We start from the raw sequence: 21,791 nt of genomic DNA, 5'->3' as shown, positions 1-21,791 counted from the left end.
AAAATATCTTACAGTTTTAGAAGTGGTCTATCACACGAGAGAGAGCCAGGCTCCTCACTTTCATCTATCCTATCCGACCTCTCTTGGTCAACTCTTGTTCTTTTCCGACCCCGACGCTATTAGGTTTGCGAGGGCTAGGGAGTCTTTCATTTTCATGCCCTTCGTGGCCCTTGTCTTACTTTGGCCGATATCTTAATTTTTCGAAGTGTCGGATCCCTTCCATTTTTCCCTCTGATTAGTGTTATATAGAGGATGGTTGCCTAGTTGTACTTCCTCTTAAAACAATAATCACCACCACCACCACCACACGAGAGAGAATCAGTATACCTTTAGTTAAAGCATTACAAATACATTATATGTGTAAAGTAATGTTATTTCTGTGTAAATGGTATTCACTTTAGCTTCACTTTTCTCTACAGAAAGCTGTTCCAACTCATTTCCCATGTTTTTCTTGTTTACATCATCTCCCAGATTATCTGAGATAGGGTATAATTATTGGAGTCTAGGACTTGAACAAGTGCTCCAGCACTAAATGTAATGTACACTGAAAATCTTGAAGACTTTTTCAATATTTACCCTTAATTAAAACTTCCCATATTTAGATGATGTTTTTCCTAGAAACTGAAACTTTTGTGTTAAGGTACTTTTTGAAAGGGGGAGAAGTCCCATCATTGGAACTTGTCATTTTGTCTTACAGTGTAGGCTCACTTCAGTAACATGCTACCCACTTAAGGAATAGCTCTCAGTGCATTGCTGTGTTTTTGCAACACTAGTGAAGTCACGTTTTATTACAAGTTTATTTTTTTGTTAAGTTTAGAAATATAACATTATTAAGTTGGTAGTTACTCCTTGTTTTGGTGTTCAGTATTTAGTTAGCTGTTGTAAGTGCAATGCTTCATAGGCTTTAAAAAAAAATTGAATTTCGAGTTTATATCGCATAGTTATCATCCACTGCAAAACTGATATTTATTACATTCACTACTTGCAGAATTTAAGTACACACCCTCAACTTTCATTTATGGTTCACTCAATCTTATCATACAAAATATTTCCGCAAGAGTTAGACAACCCATAAATAATTAGGCCTACAACTATTGTCGTCGCTTTACATTCTTTGCTGTGATCACTACGTATACTACACAGCCTCAGTTTTCATTCACTATTCGCCCAGTCTTATTATCACGCAAAATATTTTTACCCGAGTTGGACAACGGCATGGAAATTAAGCATGGAACTAGTGTCGTCTCTTCAGCATTAACCACTGCTTGTACTTAACACCACTTCAATTTGCATCCATGTTCATTTTGTCTCATAACAAAAAATATTGAAGAATATTAAAGAATCCTTCAGGGAAGGGGAAATGTTTGATAATTACTTATATCGCCATTGAGAAAGGTTTCGTGGAAAGAGAGTGGCTATGTTTCCAATTTAATTCCATGAAAGACATATAGCGAGGAAGTGAATGGAAATATATTCAAAGAATGCTTTGTTAATGTTCTTTCTCGTCTTGAACCCAGTGTGCCTTTCATTTGGTTAAAGTTGGGAAACTAACAAACCAATTATGGAGAAAGAGTGATAAAGTATAATTCAGTATTTGGACAGGAAGGGAATGCCATACGAGGCAAATAGTGTAAATTTGGATCTTTAATGACATTCTACAGCATGTTAATGACTTGTGTACGCGTACTGGTATCAGAAAAATGATGTCATATTCCAATCAGGAAGGTCAGTTTTAAGATTACCCCCCATACCCCCATTCTTTGAATCCCATTGAAAGTCTGTGGAGCCAAGTAAAAGGCCATTTGGTGCTTAACTGCAAAACTTTCATCTGTATGGACATAAGCAAGCTGTGGTTGAAAGGGATCAAACTGGTGATTCCTCAGTGTTGAGATGGAAGGAAAAAAATAATGTAGGGCATAGACTGGCTAGTACGGATCATTAAACGTGAACAACTCTGACTCTATTACAATCGTATGGAGGGGATTGAGTAACCTGCTTTTTTTTTCAGCAAGTATATTGGTGAGTACATTAACCTTCAGAATTCCAGTGAATTTTTAAATTTATTCTGGTGATCGTTTAAACGTCGTTTTCTTTTTATAACACGTCAGTTACTGGTTATTCAGACTATCTGTCAATCTTGCTGTTTTTTCACTGTGTTATGCGAGTAGTACTACAATGTGCACGTGGCCAGGTTATTTGAAATAGAGAGTAGGTCCTACTATTCAACACTATTGTTGGCAGAATATAGGTTTTAAAAGATTAATGTACTTAACTGCTACGAACTAGTCCTCTTTGTAGAAGCAACTTTCAATCTATTTTGAGACACCTTGCATATTTGTGCATGATTACTGACTAATTTGGTAATGCGTATGTCCAGATAGATAGATAAATAGATGTAATTTTAAATACTGTGGAGTAAAATATGTTTCTTCTGTCCCTGCAGAAAACTGACTTTTGCATGTGTGTGTGTTGCAGCTTGGCTAGCACAAGTTCCCGGTGCTCCACACCCTCTATGAGCTTGCCCCCTGCTCTGCAGGGAGCAATTATGGCCATAGCTCAAACGTCGAATGCTGCTAACATTGTACCTGCATCAGCTGAAAGTCACAACATGCTTTCAAAAATCTTGTCCTGGAAGCTAGTACCTGAGACACTGTATTGTGAAGTCCCTGCACCGCCATCACTTACTTATGGAGCTATTCATCTAACAAGGCTATTTGGTGAGTAGTGAGACTCCTTGTATTACTCAAAGGGTAGCCGCATGCCAAAGAAACGTGAAACACAAAGCTGATTTTGCAGAGTCCACACACATGCATAACACATTGCCTGTCATATCAGAGCTACAGAAATACAATTAAAACATGTTTCTTTGAATTGAGTGTGTTCTATTTTTTATTTAATTTAATTTCCGGGTTGAACCGTGTTGTACTTGAACGCACATCACGTACAGTTTGCCGACGTTTCGAATACATTGCAGTATTCTTTGTCAAGGCGACTGAAATACCCCTACTCGATCCGAGGTAATCAGTCTCCCAGGCAGAAATTACACTACTAGAGTGGCCTTGATCTTGGCCTTTTATATCCTAGCCTTTGTGGCTGTCGTAAGCCCTGGCTGTCTCGCGAGGATTCTGGAAAGTATGCATCACAGCCAGGTAGTGGGGACTTGCCCGTGCTGTTATGTAATGGGGTTGCGGCCCGTGTGTTTATGTTCGGCTGGGATACTAGAATTTTTTACTAGTGTGTTGAGTTTGTTCTTAATGCGGTTGGTAGGGTTCCTAATTTTCCTGTATGTAGAATCGGTGAGTAATTGTTCTATTTTCCGAGTGTAGTTTGTGCGTGTCATTATCACCGTAGCGTTGCCTTTATCTGCGGGTAGGATAATTGTTTCTGTATCTTGACGTAGTGTTTTTAGGGCATGAATTTCTTCTTTAGTCAAATTGGATGGCGGCAGCTTTGCGGTTCTCAGTAGACATGATATATCCTGTCTGATCTCCTCTGCAGATTCGGTAGAAAGGTGCCGGATTGCAATTTCTACTTTGCTAATTATTCTATTTTTTGTTTCAGTTACATTGCAACACGCAATCTAGACTTATGAATGACAATCCTGAATGTAAATTATTTTGTGTGGCAGTAAGAGAAAAGTATGAAATCCTTTATAACTACAATCTGGTGGACAGTTATTCAGATAAAAACCATGGCCAAAAGTAGCTGGCAGCATTTTTTCTAACAGCTTAATATTACACTAACTTAGATATATTTTCAGTGGCGATGCAATAGGAAATTGCTAGCAAAAAGAAGGAAGCGATTGTGTCCTTAATTAAAGTACATGCCCAACTTTTACCTGGTGTAAAAATGAGAAACCATGAAAAATTGTCTTCAAGCCTGCTGATGGTGGGGTTCAAACCCACCATCTCCTGAATGCAAGCTTACAGCTACATGGCCCATACCGTACAGGTAACTCATTCCATGGCTGAGGAAAAATATATATGTAAAAACATTATTTTTCAGCACTCAAAGCCAAACTAACCTTTCGTTTGTATGCAAGGACGTTCTGTAAAATGACATAAATGTAGAAGGATGTTGATATAATTCCTCTTAATCAAGTAAGAACTATGTGTAAGGTTAAAAATTGTATGATTGCATACAGTAGAATCTGCCTTCACTTTTTATTTTCTAACCAGATACAGTATAACCTCGATACCGAGCTCGATAGCTGCAGTCACTTAAGTGCGGCCACTATCCAGTAATCGGGAGATAGTGTTTTCGAGCCCCACTGTCGGCAGTCCTGAATATGGTTTTCCGTGGTTTCCCATTTTCACACCAGGCAAATGTCGGGGCTGTACCTTAATTAAGGCCACGGCTGCTTCCTTCCATTTCCTAGGCCTTTCCTATCCCATGTCGCTATAAGACATATCTGTGTCGATGCAACGTAAAGCAAATGGCAAAAAAAAAAACCCTCGATAATTCGAAATAGGTTAATTCAAAATGCCGCCTAATTGAAGAATCTCATTTCTGGAAACATGAGGTACGGTTTTGCATGTTATTAAAATTGTTTAATTCGAAATACGGGTAATTCGTAATATAAAGAACAATGTCGGTCCCAGTTAACGTATCCACAAAGACGCACACGAGATGCTGTCAGTTGGTACAATTATTTTATTCACATCTATTTACAAATTAAACACCCACATAACCTTAATCACTGCTGTCACAACAAAACACTCGCATCACAAACCGCCATTTTAACAGTTGACTGTCACTGCACACGCAGGTTACAACCTTAACACATAGTTGAAACAGATGACTGCGTAAAAGCATGTCACAGGTATAATCTTGCTACACCATAACTACTAAACTACAACTAGTCACCATCAAGAGCATCTCCTTATATATGTGCCTGACCATGCTTCCGGAAAGATACGTTACAAAAAAAATATCTTCTTGAAAATTCTAGTGTGCCTGATACATAGATTCTAATGTGCAGAATATTCTCAATCATTCTAGTGCCTGTTACTATTCTGGAAGTTACAGCGTGTTTTGCAATTATGGATTACAAATTATATATACAGGCATTAATTGAACTGATATAAATATCTGTGTACAGCACATGTTTCATGACATAACCTCACACACAATACAATAATTCGACTATGTAAATAATAATAATAATACTAATACTGAATGTATGTACATCACTTCATAGTCATAATACAAGTAATAGTAGTAGTAATAATAATAATAATAATAATAATAATAATCATCCAAGCTCGATATTTGCATTACTTGCCCATGGCTGAGAGAATATTGTTTTCAAGTTATATCTGTTTATTGCACTTGCATCAATATCCCCCCTATAACTTGAAACAATTTCCACACTTTGTCACACTTGTCGACTTTGCCTTGGACGTAGATTGTATCTTCTTTCTTCCTCGATGTCTCTGGATGTGCTCTCCTCCTCTATGTGCTATGTCGGGGGTCGGGGTTGCCTCGCTGCCAGCCTCTTCCTTGAAGATAGTAGATGTGTTCTCCACACGATGACCAGATGGTGCTGTGTCATTATTAGCCTCTCTTCCAGGCTTACTCTGTATGCGCAGCGGTTGGGTGAAGATTGTAGATGTGTTCTCCACACGATGACCAGATGGTGCTGTGTCATTATTAGCCTCTCTTCCAGGCTTACTCTGTAAGCGCAGCGGTTGGGTGACTCGCCGCAATCCCCCTGTGGGTGGGGGCGGTAGAATAATACCCACGGTATCCCCTGCCTGTCGTAAGAGGCGACTAAAAGGGGGCCCAGGGGCTCTGAACTTTGAAGCGTGGGTTGGCGTCCACAGGGCCCGTAGCTGAGTCCTGGCATTGCTTCCACTTACTTGTGCCAGGCTCCTCACTTTCATCTATCCTATCCGACCTCCCTTGGTCAACTCTTGTTCTTTTCCGACCCCGACGCTATTAGTTTTGCGAGGGCTAGGGAGTCTTTCATTTTCACGCCCTTCATGGCTCTTGTCTTTCTTTGACCGATATCTTCATTTTTCGAAGTGTCGGATCCCTTCTATTTTTCCCTGTGATTAGTGTTTAATAGAGGATGGTTGCCTAGTTGTACTTCCTCTTAAAACAACAATCACCACCACCACTCGCCGCATCTCCAATGCGTGGACCTTCACAGGAGGGTTGGTCTTCAGTAAGTAGACCCCATGGCCCAGCTGTTTATCCACCTCAATGGGACCAACCCACTTAGGTGCAAGACCTGTGTTAAACCCCCCAATCTTATTACTGACTGGGTGGTTACGTTGCAGTACTTGTTGGCTTGGTAGGAAGATCTGAGAGTCAGTTCACGTTGAGGAAGTGGCAGCAAATGTTGACGGAATGGGGTGTGGAGTACTGGACCACTCCTGTCTACAACCCAAGGACAAATACAACGAAACCAGGAGCTGAAAATGATGCTACAAGTCCACCTGATAGACAAAAGAACAGCGACTGTGGGATGGCCAGGCCTTACCCACTTGGCCAAGGCCCTTACCCAGGCCAAGGCTCAAGATGTCGAAGAGACCCATGTTGTTCCACCAAGTAGTGGCTTGCGCCTTTAATCGTGGTGTGATGAGTTGCACGAAGTTGTCCTCTGGTAAATTAGTCCTTCCCAATAGGCTGACCGATCCCTCGATGAAGATAGATGGGTTCTCCTCCAGTCGCCCATGAAATTGCGGAAGGCTCTCTATAATCACCTTCGGGTCTAGGTGTCCTGTATTACCCGTTGGGTTTGAGCGGGTTAGAGGTGTGGTGGTACGTCCTGTTTGAGTCAATCTATTTACCACTGCGTGAAGGATGCTTTCCCTTATATTCTGCACATCTCCCTCCCTCCCTTGATGTTTGAAATCCGGTTTTCCATCCTTCCTTTGACAGCAGAAATACGGCTCCCAAGATTTCCCTCGGGACTGATATTCGGCTTTCAAAATTTCCCTCGATGTTAGAAATCCTCCCCTCAACCTGTTGGTTTATGCTGGAAACCTGGATTTCCACTCCCTCCTTGAGGTCCAAGATATTCCCTTCTAGCTGGCTTACTCTACTATCGATCTGGTCGACCTGTCCCAGTTTTGACCTGATGTCCGATATCTGCTGCGTTAATTTTGCATACAAATTTTTATTTTTCTATTCCACCTATTCAATACGTGGACGAGACAGGCCTTTTTTTTTATTTACTGCCTGGACGTACAGTGGCATTCAAAGGGGGAAAATGTCACAGCGGGAAAGAAAGCAAACAACGCATAACAGTTCTCTTATGTGCCAGTAGCGACGGAAGTGAAAAACTGCTTCCACTAACAATCGGTAAATTTTCAAAGCCGCATTGTTTTAAAAACATAGCTATGCTCCCCACGAAATATACCAACAATAAGAAACCTGGGTCACTACGAAAGGTTTTGAAGACTGACTTCGAAGCGTGGGCGCCAAAATGGGAGCAAAAGGTCGTAGATCATACTGTTCATAGATTGATGACCAGCACATCCTCCTATTACTTCATATCTGAAGAATGTGACTGTGGAATTTTTTCCCGTGAATTGCACGAGTGAGCTGCAGCCTCTCAATCTTGGACTGATAAGCATCTTCAAGTTGTATTATCGTAAGATGCTGGTGCAGCACGCAATCAGATGTGTGAACGTCGGAAAGAAGGATGAAATGAAGATCAACATATTATAGTCAAGATTTCTCTCATTTATTTCCCCTTTTTTATATGTTTATTATTCATGTTAATGTGAAATATTTGCCCTAGAACTTCGCGGTGTACCATGCATTCAGGGCCATTTCACACTAGGCGGCAGGAATCGGCTACCAGCCGCCCGTCCTTGTGGAACATCATTTTAAACGGAGCTCTTCACACAGGCTGTTCTGTCTCGGCGACCGACTTTGACGTAGTTCACTCCCGCTACCGGCAGCCGAGGCACATTTCGTAATCCTGACTGGCAACAGCTGGTAAACTATCGCTGTGCACTGGAGTCTTCAGTTCTGTTCAGAACTCCCTTCAGTGATTGTGCATTTCATGTTTCTTCACATTATGGATTCCATTTCAAAATATTATAAACTGTGCTAAATAAATTATATTCAGTATGAATAGTATCCGGCTCCTTGGCTGAAGGGTCAACCCATTGGCCTTCGGTTTAGAGGGCCTCGTGTTCGATTCCCAGTGGGGCCGGAAATTTTAAATGTGTGTGGTGTGGTTTGTGTTTGTCCTCGCACTCTCCTCTTCATATTCATAAACACGTCACACTACCAACCACTACAGAAACACGCAATAGTGATTGTATATAGGGTTGGCGTCAGGAAGGGCATTTGGCCGTAAAACAGGGCCAGGTTCACATGGCCAACACAGTTCGCACCCACGACCACACCACTGTGGGAAACGCAGTAGAAGAAGAATATTTAGTATGATATGTCTAGACAAGTGGACCGAATAAACACAGAAGATTTCATTATACAACCTTCTGAAAGATAAAATATAACAATAGAGTTGAGAAGAGAAATGCATAGTCTCAGGTAATGACCATCTCAGTTCAACTACCTCGAAGTTAAGGCTTATATTTTGCTTTTCTCAACTTGGTATCCATTCCCGTAATATTTTCTTTCACACCGTCGAAGAGTTCATTGAAAGGTTTCTTTGACATGCTGAAGTAACTGATAAACTTGGTCGTATGAAATAGATGTTGATTCCCATAGGAAACCTGAAATATTTGTCCTGAATTAGTAAATTTATCAGTTGGTAAATCAACATCTATATCATCTGATGGCCAGGCAGGCATCAGTTTTTGGTAATGAGACAAAGTCTCTCATAGTGTATTGGCACTGCCGGTGGCTCCAAGTAGCCTACGCAGTGGCCTCCACGGTATATACTAGCCGTGTGTCTTGGTGGGTGTGCTATTTACCAACTGATATCTGAGCCCAACTTAGCACACTGGAGCAAAATGCTGGCAACCAGGAATGAGTTAGCTGGAAAATTTATAATGTCCAATAATGGACCATTTATATTGCTATTATAAACTTGGTCATCACATAAATAATCGAATATTGGGCTGATGACCTCGATGTTAGGCTTCTTTAAACAACAAGCATCATCATCATCATCACTAATCGAATAATTTATAGGAAAGTCCTTTTTCCAAATGATACTTAAACATAGGATGTGAATGAAACCTACGGCACTCTCTTTCCTTCTTTCTTTATGACAATAACAAGTGGCAAAAGGATGATGAAAACTGGCAGTAAGCCGGGGAAGGCAGCTGGGTAACGCGGCACGATACCCCTCGGCGACGCAGAATTCATATGAGCTACTCTGTAGCCAATTCCTGTATGAAGCAGCCCTGAAAGACACAATTTGCAGGCATATAGGCACATAAATTAGCCAAAATAGGCATGTAAATAGGCACTAACTTGTAAAATAGGCAACAAAATAGGCATGAAAAAATTACTTATAATTTAATAACACACTCAATTACTATAAAAGGAATTTATAACAAGCAACTTTTCAGTGTTTTCTGGTAACAATCTTGTTCTTCTTTCAGACAGAATGTTTTGTACTGAGAGAAAGATCTCTCAACATAACAGGAACTGGTTGCACAAAACTTCAATGAAGCCACTTCATCTGGTTTTAGTTCAACTGCTTCATCTACCTCACCTCGTAGCACCCGGACTACTTTTACCGTCGCTTTCCATCATGGATTCTGCTACAGGACTCTTATGGGACTTTTTGCTGACAGCGGCTACCTTCCCAGAGGTTCGGTCAAACCTTCTCCAGACTTTTTCCACAACCCTAAATGACTCCACAAGGGGAAAGCCACCCTTCTCCAACTCGCGGCTTGCTCCCGGCAGCTTGCTGAAGTTTCAAGATGCTCCAGTTTATATAGGGGGATATTTGCTCCCACAATTGCAGTGCACAGGTCTATAGAAAATTGCCGTTGGTCGCTGCTCACAGTGGACTGGTAGAAAAGCTGCGATGACACAGTTTTTTATACTCTTGTCAAATGCATCGCAGTATTTCTATGTTGATCTATATGGTATCTTTTCACATTTGATCTGAAAAATAATAAAATTGACTTAAATTACAATGTTCCTATATCTTCAATTTCTGCGGTTGGGCTAATTGGCAATAATGCTTAGTATAAACATGCATCTGTTTCATAAAAAACGAAAAGACTGTTAGAAGTGATGTTGCCAGAAGCACAAGAGAATTCGTATATACATGGAAATATGTCCTAAAAATGTTCACTGGCAGTTTCCTGTAGAGTTCACCGGGTGAAAATAATAAAAATGACTGAAACGGTACCAGAGTACCGGAGAGGAGATATCCTTCCTATATGCTTGCCAGGGACTCGCCAAGCTGCCCTTGGCAGTATTCTTACTTATATCCCTTTCAGACCTGAAAGAAAACTGGAGGTGTGAATTTTTGTTTGTATGTCAAAAACTGACTAAAATGCTCCTCAATACACATATTGATAGTTTATTTTACAAAATAAAAACTAACATCCGGAAAAAAAAAAAAAAGGACCCACACAATTGTGCGTATCAAAATTCAAAACCTCGTATCACATACGATGATGTATCTTTAAAATTTACGTTCACTAACCAATGTACACACTTCATTGAATATATTCCGGTATTCAGTAAAGCTTCTAGATTAATATAAACACAATAAATACATACATACTTTTGACACTACAGCTTCCCGCCATCTCGCCGATCAACTGTGCTTTTTAAACTCTTCTTCCTTCGCCCTGGCGGTCAAGCGCAAACTATAAACAATTGAAATACACGCCACGTGCCCCGCACAATCACTGCAGTCTGGTCTAGCGCCGAAAAAACATCAAATACGGTCAGGGATAAATAAAATACGAACCCGCACAATTGTGCGTACACGGTCTGAAAGGAATATAGAAGAATTAAAATGAAGGCACTGTAAATCTCAGATTTGTGAACATTTTTTAAGTTGCTATTTACCGGCTTTGGTCAGCCGGGTCAACTGTCATGAAGACTATTTTCTGTTGCCTGCAATAGATCCTGCATCATGTGTGCCCACAAGGCCGATACTCTAAATTAGAAAACCGCGTGATTTGAAATTGTCGTGGCATGCGCCCATAACCTTACTTTTTGTCACAATTTAGCAAAACTCGAGATGGGAAGCTACAGCTTTCGCACTCCAGACTCTCTTTGCTTCCTCCCTCCCACCCTCCCCCACAACAGTTACTAACCGGACCTCACCAATCCAGACCAATGGTCTTTTCACTGCCCTGGTCTTGTAAAGGTAGTCTTTGGAGCCTTGTAAAACACGCTGTGACATCGTCCTAGCTGCACCATATTCGACCTTCAACCTATATTTCGCGAAGGCTTAGTGGAAGCGTAATAGAGTTCACTAGAGCCTACATATAGCGCAGGTGAAAGTTACTCACGATTTAAAAAAAAAAATACATTTCGGTTGTAGTCCGCTTCTGTGGTGTAGTAGTTAGTGTGATTAGCCTCCACCCGAGGAGGCCCGGGTTCGATTACTAGCTCTGCCACGAAATTTGAAAAGTGGCACGAGGGCTAGAATGGGGTTCACCCAGCCTTGGGAGGTCAAGTGAGTAGAGGTGGGTTCGATTCCCGCCTCAGTCATCCTCGAAGTGGTTTTCCGTGGCTTCTCACTTCTCCTCCAGGAAAAATGCCCGGATGGTACCTAACTTAAGGACGCGGCCAATTCCTTTCCTCTTCTTTGCCTGTTCCTTCCACTCTCCCCATGCCTTCACAAGGCCCCTGTTCAGCATAGAACGTGAGGCTCCCCAGTTGTATCCCCCGACCAAAAGTCTCACGCTCCAGGACACTGCCCTCGAGACGGTAGATGTGGTATCCTTTGCTGAGTTTGAGGGAAAATCCTACCCTGAAGAGTAAACAGATTAAGAAAGAAAGAAAAAATATTATTTCTGTTGTAAATCTCTATTTTCACAGGAAATGAATCAGAGTTCAAAATACCGATTTTTAATTTTCATCCACTGTGTGACAAGAGACCACCGGCGTTCTAACTCCTCGTTCAGTAATTAAATGATTATTTACATTTTAGCAATATCAATTATTGAAAGTTCACGACTAATACAGCATTGCAACAAAACAACTCTCCACAATACCTAAATTAATAGGCCTATAAATGCTACAATGAAATGCGATCGTAGTTCAGTCACAAAAATAGATAAAATGAACAAACGCACTTACCTCCTTACAGCAAGCTTGGCAGAAGACTACCCTTCCATCCGTAGTAAAATTGGAATCACCTGTGATTCACCGCTTCAATCAGTAGGACGACGATTTTTCTTTGCAATTGCATTTTTTTCACGTCACGCCGACACAGATAGGTCTTACGGTGACGATGGTATATGAAAGGCCTAGGAGTGGGAAGGAAGCGACCATGGCTTTAATTAAGATACAGCCCCAGCATTTGCATCATGTGAAAGTGGGGAAACCACGGAAAATCATCTTCAGGGCTGCCGACAGTGGGGCTCGAACCCACTATCTCCCAGAAGCAAGCTCACAACTGCACGCCCGTAAGCGTACAGCCAACTCGCCTGGTGATTTTTCTTTGGGCATTGCCACAGACACACTTCTTCTTCACAACAAGTCACAACACGTTCTGAAGATAAAGCATATGTGTACAACCGTTCACATCAAGGAGGAGGTATAAGGGATAAAGGTTGTGCAACGTAGTTTGACTTTGATTTTTCTTGCATATGTCTTAGAAGGTTGAAGAGGTTAAATGGTTCCTTGTTTCTCCTGACAGAAAATTCCCAAGGACTATTTCTGGTGATTTCGGAGAATTCCCATTTTTGTTCATGGGGTAAACAGATCTTGAGAAATGAGAAGATAATTCTGTCGAGCACATCAGGTACAATATAATGCACTGGAAGAAAATTGTCTTCTTTAAAATAGATTAAAAAGGCATAAAATAGGCAAATATACCCCAAATAGGTACAAAACCCTGAAATAGGCATTTATAGGTACAATAAAACCAACAAAATCTAGCTTAATGAACCCTAAAACGAATTTATATCTCAAAAGCCTACGTTTCTGAACACAGGAATAAAATAGGCAAATAGGCAAATTCCCGTCTCTACTAATAACTTAGGCGTTAACATATATAAGGGACTCTTAACTTCCGTATCATCGTTAAGGTTGCAATCTTTATTAAATGTTTTGTCCAGAAAAATATATATTCTCTAATTCATTTAGAAGTTTACCCTTATTAGTATTCCTGATTATTGATAGATCCTTTTCTATTGAAGTAAAATGGTGACCTGTTTCCTTCATGTGCGTGCTCATTGCCAAATATTTATTGTGCTTATCTGCATTGAAGTGTTCCATGTATCTTATAAGGAAGCTTGGTCCAGTCTGTCCAACGTATGAAAATCCACACTGGGAACATGTTAACCTGTACACTCCTGAGCCTGAATATTTACTGTTGTTATTATTATTATTATTATTATTATTATTATTATTATTATTATTATTATTGTTGTTGTTGTTGTTGTTGTTGTTGATTTTATTATAATTGAAAAATATATTTTGTGTTGTGTTGGTTGTTCTGAAGGCTATGTTAGTATTATATTTGTTGAAAGTGTTAGCAATTTGGTGGATAGCTGGGTTACTATATGTAAAAGTGGCGTATTTAGTTCTTTTAGGTTTGTCTGGTATAAGGTTTGTGGATAACTTGTTTTTAATCTTATGAAGTAGGCGGTTTACCATTCCGATCTTACAACCATTAATTTTGGCAAGATTCCTTGTGTAATTTAATTTTGTTTTTAAGTTTGTAGGGGATAATGGGATTCTTAAAGCTCTATATATCAGACTATAAAACGATGCATGTTTCTGAGAACCGGGGTGTAGTGAGGAATTATTTATGGTTACGGACGAGTGTGTAGGCTTTCTATGAATCTGAAACTCAAAGGAGTTATTAGTTCGGGTAACTTTTATGTCTAGGAAGTTTAAGGAGCCTTTGTCTTCGTCTTCCTTAGTGAAATTTCCGTTAGGCTTGATGTTATTTAAGCTTTCTAATACTTCGTTGCTATTGGTGACATTCTCTCTCCTCATAGCAACTCCAACCAGTACACTTTCGCAATGGTTATATCAGAGAGTATCTTAAACCAACCAACTTCTGAAGATGCGTCATAACATTCGCCTTTTCTTAACCTATCTTTTAATGTTGGAACGTATAATATAAACAAAATTCACCCTCTAACCTACGTTAGCAGCTACCGCAGCATATACTTTGTTCATGAGATTCTCGTTGTGTTCATTTAATGGTGTAAGACTTTGTGTGTTTAGACATGTTTTAATGAAGTTCTTGACTGCCTTGAGTGTTTGTGTGTGACTTTTAGTGATCCAGATTCCTTTTGATGTTTCCATAGATATCGAGACATTTGTTCTCAGACATGTTCATACGCTATATTCGTATTGTAGATTATCATGAATAAATCCAGCGAGAAACAGTACTTCAAGACATTTAAAGAACCACATTCTGTTGATTTTCCATGCATACTAAAATCAAGAAAGGGAGAAAAAATTGCCTTTTACACGGTATGTGGGTGTTATATTAATATTGCACTTGATGGAAGAAACAATTTAGGTAATCATATGAAGTGTGATAAAAACGTAAGTTATGTTAAATCGAAGGAAAATAACAAAAAAATCAACACCTTTTTTGCAAAGTCTGGAAACGTTGACAGTGACATAGTTAGGGCCAAGTGTGTGTTCACTTCCTTTTTGCTGGAACACAATGTGCCCTTAAGTGCGGCTGATCATGCTGGTGCTTTATTTAAGATGATGTTTCCCTCATCAGAAGTTGCTGAGAAATACAGCTGTGGTTGCGCAAAAATGACATGCGTTGTAAATAAAATGGCAAAAAATTCATCTGAAGTTTTTAAGTGCCTTCTGAACGGACTATTTTCTTTGGCAACGGATGGAAGCAGTGATACAAATGCCAAGTTGTATCCTATTGTTACAAGTTTGTTAAGCCCTGAATTGTCAAAAGCTCCTCATTGCTTCAAGTTGAGTAGAACTTGATTCAAAATCAAAGGACGATGAGTTAGTTATTGGCATTCAGACTTCGAAGATAGTGAATGATCTCCAGGGTACAGATACATCCCTTTTCTTTTCATTAGTGAGAAACTACTTTTGTACTGCTCGTGGCTACATCATCAACAAGTTTCCACTTAAGAATGACGTGTTAAAGCATGCTCAAGTTGCTGGGTTAGACAGAATTGAAGATGCACAGTTTTCTTCCATTCATTTCTTCTTGGAAAAGTTTCCTATTATGTTATGCAAGGAAGAGAATGAAACTACAGATGAGGTGATGAATGATTTTCAGAGGCAGTTCACAGCTTTTCAGGTAGATGACACTTTGGCTGAAAATCAATATGCTGCAAGTGATTCCAGTTGGGCACAAATACAAAGGGCACTAGGAAAGTTTCGCAATACGCAAAAATGGTTGGCTGGACACCCCTGTTATGATGAGGGGTGAAAACAGGTCTAGAAGGCAGCAAGGCACGACCTTCACACCAGTTGTTACCAAGCAGTGGGATTGAAAGCAAGTTAAGATGTCAGTGTGGTCTAAAGGTGAATATCGCGCAATTATCCGCTACAATTTTGCTTGTGGATTAACTTTTGACCAGTGCCTGGAGGAAATGACTCCTGTGCTGGGGAAAGACTGTCGACATTGGACAACAATTTTCCGCTGATACAAAGAGCTCCAGAGGGGAAATTTTGGAAATTTTTCTTGTTCTGGTCGACTGTCTGAATCAGTGGCTGAGGTAAACGTTGAAGCTGTGAGGAAAATGTTGCAGCAAAAGAGGCGGTTGACATATCGGCATGTAGAAGAGACCCTGCACATCCCTGCACCAGCTTTTCATAAATTCTACATGACCATTTCCATGTTAGAAAGGTTTGTTCCCTTTAGGTGCCCCATTCACTTTCAGAGGAACAAAGGGCACATCGAGTGAAATGGTGCCGAAAAATGTTAAAAAAGTTCGAAAATGGGACTTTGCGTAACGTCAGTAGCATCGTTACTGGTGATGAAACTTGGCTTTATTATTATGATATCCCAACATAATCTCAGAACAAGGTGTGGCTGTTTGAAGATGAGGGTACTCCTGTGACTGTGCGAAAGTCAAGGTCATTGAAGAAAAGGATGATTGCAGTATTCTTCACTAAACGGGGAATCTTGACTCTGGTTGTGCTAGGTACAGTGAGACTTGTCTGCCTCAGGTCATCCAGGCTTTCAAGCAGCTCCGTCCAAGGTCATGGCTCAGCACTTAGCTCTTGCATCATGACAATGCTCCAGCACATCGTGCTAATGTAACAAATGGATTTTCTTGCCAGATCAGGGTCGACTGTGCTTGATCACCCTCCATACAGTCCTGATCTTGCCCCATGTGACTTCGCACTCTTTCCAGAAGTAAAGATGAAGGTGAAAGGGCGGCGTTTTGCATCCGACGAGGAGCTTCTGGCAGCATGGGATCAAGAGTGAAAATGTAACCGAAGAAAAGTGGCAGAGTTGGTTCAGTGACTGGTTTCGATGTGTGGAGAACTGTATTGAGTGTGGTGGAAATTATTTTGAAAAAGTATATAAAGCGTTCATTCACATTGCAAAACTTTTGTAGTGACCTTTGTATCAAGAAATCGTGGAGCTGATGGACTTCTTAAGTATAACCAAATTTCTAGAGCAATGCTTTCTATTCTCACCATATGCCATAGCAATGCAGAATGAGAACGTGTTTTCAGCCTTGTGAAGAAATATAGAACAGAGTTCAGATCATCCATGTCCAAGGAATCTCTGGCGCCTGTTTCTGTTTTGAAGACCAGGAGTTCTGGTCGCTGTTATTACAAAACATTTTCTCAAGACTTTTTGCAGGAAGCTAAAAAGGCCACAACTATGACTTTAAAGTCAAGCTAGCGTGTGATTTGCAGTGTGTATTATATTATTTCTTGCCTGTGTTACGTAAAACAAGTTTTATTGTGTAAGGCCTTTTTCAATTATCGCATATCTGCTTAATTTATCAAGGAAGTCCTGTTATGTATGCTCCAAACTAATATACACCACGCCTCCTGCTGTTTAACATAGATTTCTTCTTGATTGTTATGTTCATCTACAAATGATTGGCCTATGATGTAAGTAGATATGATTTAAGTATCCTGTTTAAAGCATGAATTATTGTATTTTGTAGCCCAGAAGTATTATTATTTTCATCAAGCCGGGTTATACAAGTGTTTCAGATAAATCACGATCACCTCCTCAATTAAGTATTTCAGCAGGGATTATTAGGCCCACTTGACCATCTTTTAGAACCATATGACTACCAACATATCATAGCAGTGGCATCAGCTAGCTTTGACACCTCAACATTTCATTAACAACATCTCCAACAAGAAGTCCCGTACATTTTTCTACGACTTTCTGATAATATCAGCCGTATTTTCTAACACGCTTGATATGTTTGCACTTTAGTTGTAAATATATTTGACATTGGTCTTGCTCTCTTGAACTCATGTGAAGGAAATGGGTCAAATTTCCCCTAGGTTGAGTATACTTTCACACAAGGCCGTCAAAGTCCTGATGGTGTATAAGAAGAAGATCCATTTGGGTTTTAGACGCTCACATATTTAAGATTGACTACGTTATAGTCTTCAAAGCTGTTATTTCTCAGTATACTTAACATATCTTTTTGTACATTGCCCTTACGCGAGATGTTCTTGTACAATATTTTAAGAGATCATTGTTCAACATTTTCATTCTACATTTTATAAGATTAGATAGGTTCCACAACCAATAATTTTAAGATTGAGTCAGGCTGATGATGCCCTTAAAAAGGGTGAAACATGTACCTTAAGTCTTTTTAGTACTATGTAAATTTTAACCACGTAAAATAGTGGAATGTATTGAATAGGTGGTTCAATAAATATTGTGGTAATATTTGTGATATAAGCCGGAGTATGTCGATAATCGTTATCTTTTTGTCGCGTGTGAGTTTTACTAATAGCGCTTTTCATAAGTTGACAGGTATGCATTAAGGTCCAATATTGAATTTAGCAAAATTGTCTTCTAAGAATAATGATGACAAATTTAATTGGCATTCACCTGAATTTATGGGGAAAATGTAAGAGTATGTATACAGTAGGTAATTTAAGGCAAAAGCAGGTTCCATAGGACTATATATTGGAGACTGGGTGGCAGTCTAGAAGAGACTGGTGAACAAGGGCGCCCATACCCGGGGGCAAGGTGGGGCCACGACCCCCCGCTAGCTCTCAGGGAAAGGAAAAAATCTAGTTTAGCCAAGTGTTTTCCTTTCAAGAAAATGATTTAAAAGTCAGTATTACGTAAAAGCGGTAGTACCGTCCACCACCAACAGGCAGGGGATACCATAGGTTATTCTGCAGAAGAATACAAATCGCCATTTATCTTCCAAAATATTAAAATTACTACGTACCCCCAGGTCTGGGCCCTCCTCTAGAAACTGTCGTATGGGCGCCCATGCTGGTGAAGAAAGTTTTGTCATTGTGGTGGAACACAGTTATCCACCGTATTTACTTGCATATGAGACCCCTTTTTTTTCCCCCAGTTTTATTGCAAAAAACAAGTAAAGGGGGTCCTATATGCAATAACCTCAAATTTTGTGCAGTGAACCCATGACTTCTAGGCTATAAAGAGCTATTAATTATACATGTAAATGTTCTACACTATTCTTTAACAAACTTATGAATGTATTTCAGTTATACTGGCAATTTTCGTTGGAAAGACAATAAATGGTGAAAACGACTTTTAGACCTACATCTTTTCTTCTTCTCCTTCTACTTCTTCTTCTTCTACTGCTTTTCTCACACCTGTGGGGTCATGGGTGCGAACTGTGTCGCACATGGGGATTTGGCCTTGTTTTGCGGCTGGATACCCTTCCTGACGCCAACCTTATATGAAAGGATGTAATCACTATTGCATGTTTCTGTGGTGGTTGGTAGTGTAGTGTGTTGCCTGAATATGAACAAACACAAATACCCAGTCCCCAAGCCAGAAGAATTAATCAGGCATGATTAAAATCCTCGACCTGGTCAGGAATAGAACCTGGAACCCTCTGAACTGAAGGCCTCAACGCTGACCATTCAGCTAATGAGTCGGACGACTTTTAGACCTAGATTTAGTTTTAGTTACTCATATCATGTCATTCATTTCATCTCATTAATTCCTCTGCTGAGGTCGATGTCAGGATGGGCATACCGTCGTAAAAACTCACTACGAAGATTCTCAACTCCATAGTGAAAAGGGATAAGGGTATCGCAGTATCATATTATGCAATATTGATACAGAATAACTTAATGACCGGGCATTTGTCTCTGTCAGTTGAGCAGTAGGCCTACCACACAATAAACCTGATCACTGCTTTAATTTGAAGTATGGTCTTGCGCCGTGAACTTTCCTGCTACTGGTGTGACGTCATTTTCACTGCCATCTCGTTAGCCATGCACTGCAATGGAGAGTATTTGATGTCCCGTCTTTTTGAACCTTTTAAAAATAGTTTCGTTCCTCACTATTGAGTCCAAACAGTGTGAATCGATTCCCAAATGGTTTCTAGAGATGGTCTCTGATATTCCCGGTTGCTGTATGTGTAGCAGAAGCCACTCCTTCTGAATAAAGCCATGCTGTAGAAAGCGTGCCAAACCACCAGCTGATGACTAGTGTATGTTATGAGATGTACTTCTGAACGTAATACATAGTGACTGGAAGCATTCTTTTGATAACTGCAGCTGTTGAAAGCCAGACCCTATTTTTAAGTATAATTCGTGCTTGTTCTGTACATTTATCACATCAGGATTTACTAAAACAGCTGTAAATGAGATAAGACCGCATTGTTTAGGTTAGGTATGCTATCGCCCAGATAGTGCCAATAGTTCCACAATGGAAAGAATAAATATAAATAACAGGAAATTTGCCGCATTTATGGATATCTAGAGGTGTGGTAGTAATGCATTTTATTATCATAATGTTTATATCGTGCGTTTGTCGTCTCCATTTTTTTATTTACGCATACCCTAGTATGTTTTGTTTGGCGTCTTTGAAAATTGTTATAAGTTAGCGGGGACATGAAATTATTCATTACTATTGTTGTTGTTATTATATTATTATTATTATTATTATTATTATTATTATTATTATTATTATTATTATTATTATTATTATTATTATTATTATTATTATTATTATTTGTTAGGTACATTGGCGAGTAAAACAATCGTTATAATCGGATAGTTTTTATCACATTCTAACTTACTTGCCCCCAGTGGAGGGGAGTTACACGTGCCATTTTTACCGCTTATCAACCTTCCTGCCATTCGTAAATCTCTGGCAGTACAGTATTGGGAATCAAACTCAGACTCCTGAGAACACTAGCTAATTGTGCTAACCATTACGCTGGTGGACATTCTTAACTTAACTACAAAACACAGACACAGTGCATGACTGATGCATGGTGGAAATGTGTGGGTCGGATACATAACTATTCACCTATTTGTGCAATGTCATCACAGCTACAGTAGGCCTATGCTACAGAGGCAGACATTTCTTAATTACAAAACACTTTGACGTGTGTTTTCATTGTGTGGATCGTACGGACGAAATTATACACATATTTGAGCGATGTTGTCAGAGGTGCAATAAGACTTGTACCTGCTTCGAAGCGGAATTGTTGTTGTTCTCTGACGAATTACGTTGGGGGGTCTTGTATGCGAGATTTATTTTTTCATTTTCATTATCTTGAAAGCAGGGTATGGGTCAAATACATGAGTAAATACGGTAATTCTAATGATCAGGCTGAACTGGTTGGCAGCCTTGTGAGCTGAGGATAACATAAACTGTGAAATTCTTGACATTGTAGGAATATATTAGATTACTATTCCCTCTTTAATCAGAATTGAGAAAAGAAAGAGAACAACACCTTGAAGTATGAAGGTATTTGTGAAAGAAATGGAAGGACCGCAAAGGGACACGAGACTCCCTACACCTCACATATCTTACAAGCATCAGGTTCAGAAGAGAATGATGGCTCATGTAGGTAGAGCAGATTGGAAAGATGAAAGTAAGGAGCCTGGCAAGCAAAAAAATTATATCTATGACAAACTGAGTTAGAGGCTTCATGGTCACCAACCCATGTTCTCAATTTGAATAGGAGAGGAGTCCTCTCAGGAATAGAATTTGAAGAGTAAGTGATAGAATATTGAAAAGTACACTGACATGATGTAGACATATTAAGTACAGTGTATCAGAACTATACCGTGTAATGCAGGCAAGTAAATAACAATAAATATAGATTACAGAATGAGGAGATTACATGCAAAATATTAATCCCCAAAACTGATCAGCATTAATTAAGGTTACTAGGCATCAATAATTAAATCAAACTGGGCGAGTTGGCCGTGTGGTTAGGGGCACACAGCTGTGAGCTTGCATCTGGGAGATAGTGGGTTTGAACCCCAGAGTCAGCAACCCTGAAGATGGTTTTCCATTTTTCCCATTTTCACACCAGGCAAATGCTGGGGCTGTACCTTAATTAAGGCCATGGCTGCTTCCTTCCCACTCCTAGCCCTTTCCTGTCCCATTGTCATCATAAGACCTATCTGTGTCGCTGCAATGTAATACAAATTGTAAAAATAAAAGTAATTAAATCAAACAAGATAAGATAATGGGTTTTAGGAAAATGGCCAGTAATATGTTTGGAATCAGTATTCCATCCTCAGATAGTACCAGAAAATAATATTTATTC

At 39.8% G+C, this 21,791-nt stretch overlaps 1 protein-coding gene across 1 annotated transcript in view; it reads left to right on the top strand.

The window, feature by feature from the left end:
- Positions 1 to 21,791, top strand: part of msl-3 (male-specific lethal 3) — a 222,170-nt gene that overhangs the window by 162,563 nt on the left and 37,816 nt on the right. The window contains exon 10 of the mRNA XM_067143009.2: positions 2,476 to 2,717. Within this exon, the coding sequence (XP_066999110.2) occupies positions 2,476 to 2,717 (242 nt within the window). The remainder of the gene's footprint in view (positions 1 to 2,475; positions 2,718 to 21,791) is intronic.

This window comes from Anabrus simplex, chromosome 3 (assembly GCF_040414725.1).
Source record: "Anabrus simplex isolate iqAnaSimp1 chromosome 3, ASM4041472v1, whole genome shotgun sequence".
NCBI lineage: Eukaryota > Metazoa > Arthropoda > Insecta > Orthoptera > Tettigoniidae > Anabrus > Anabrus simplex.
Note: the sequence above shows the minus strand (reverse complement) of the source record. Positions and strands in the feature narration are given on the sequence as shown.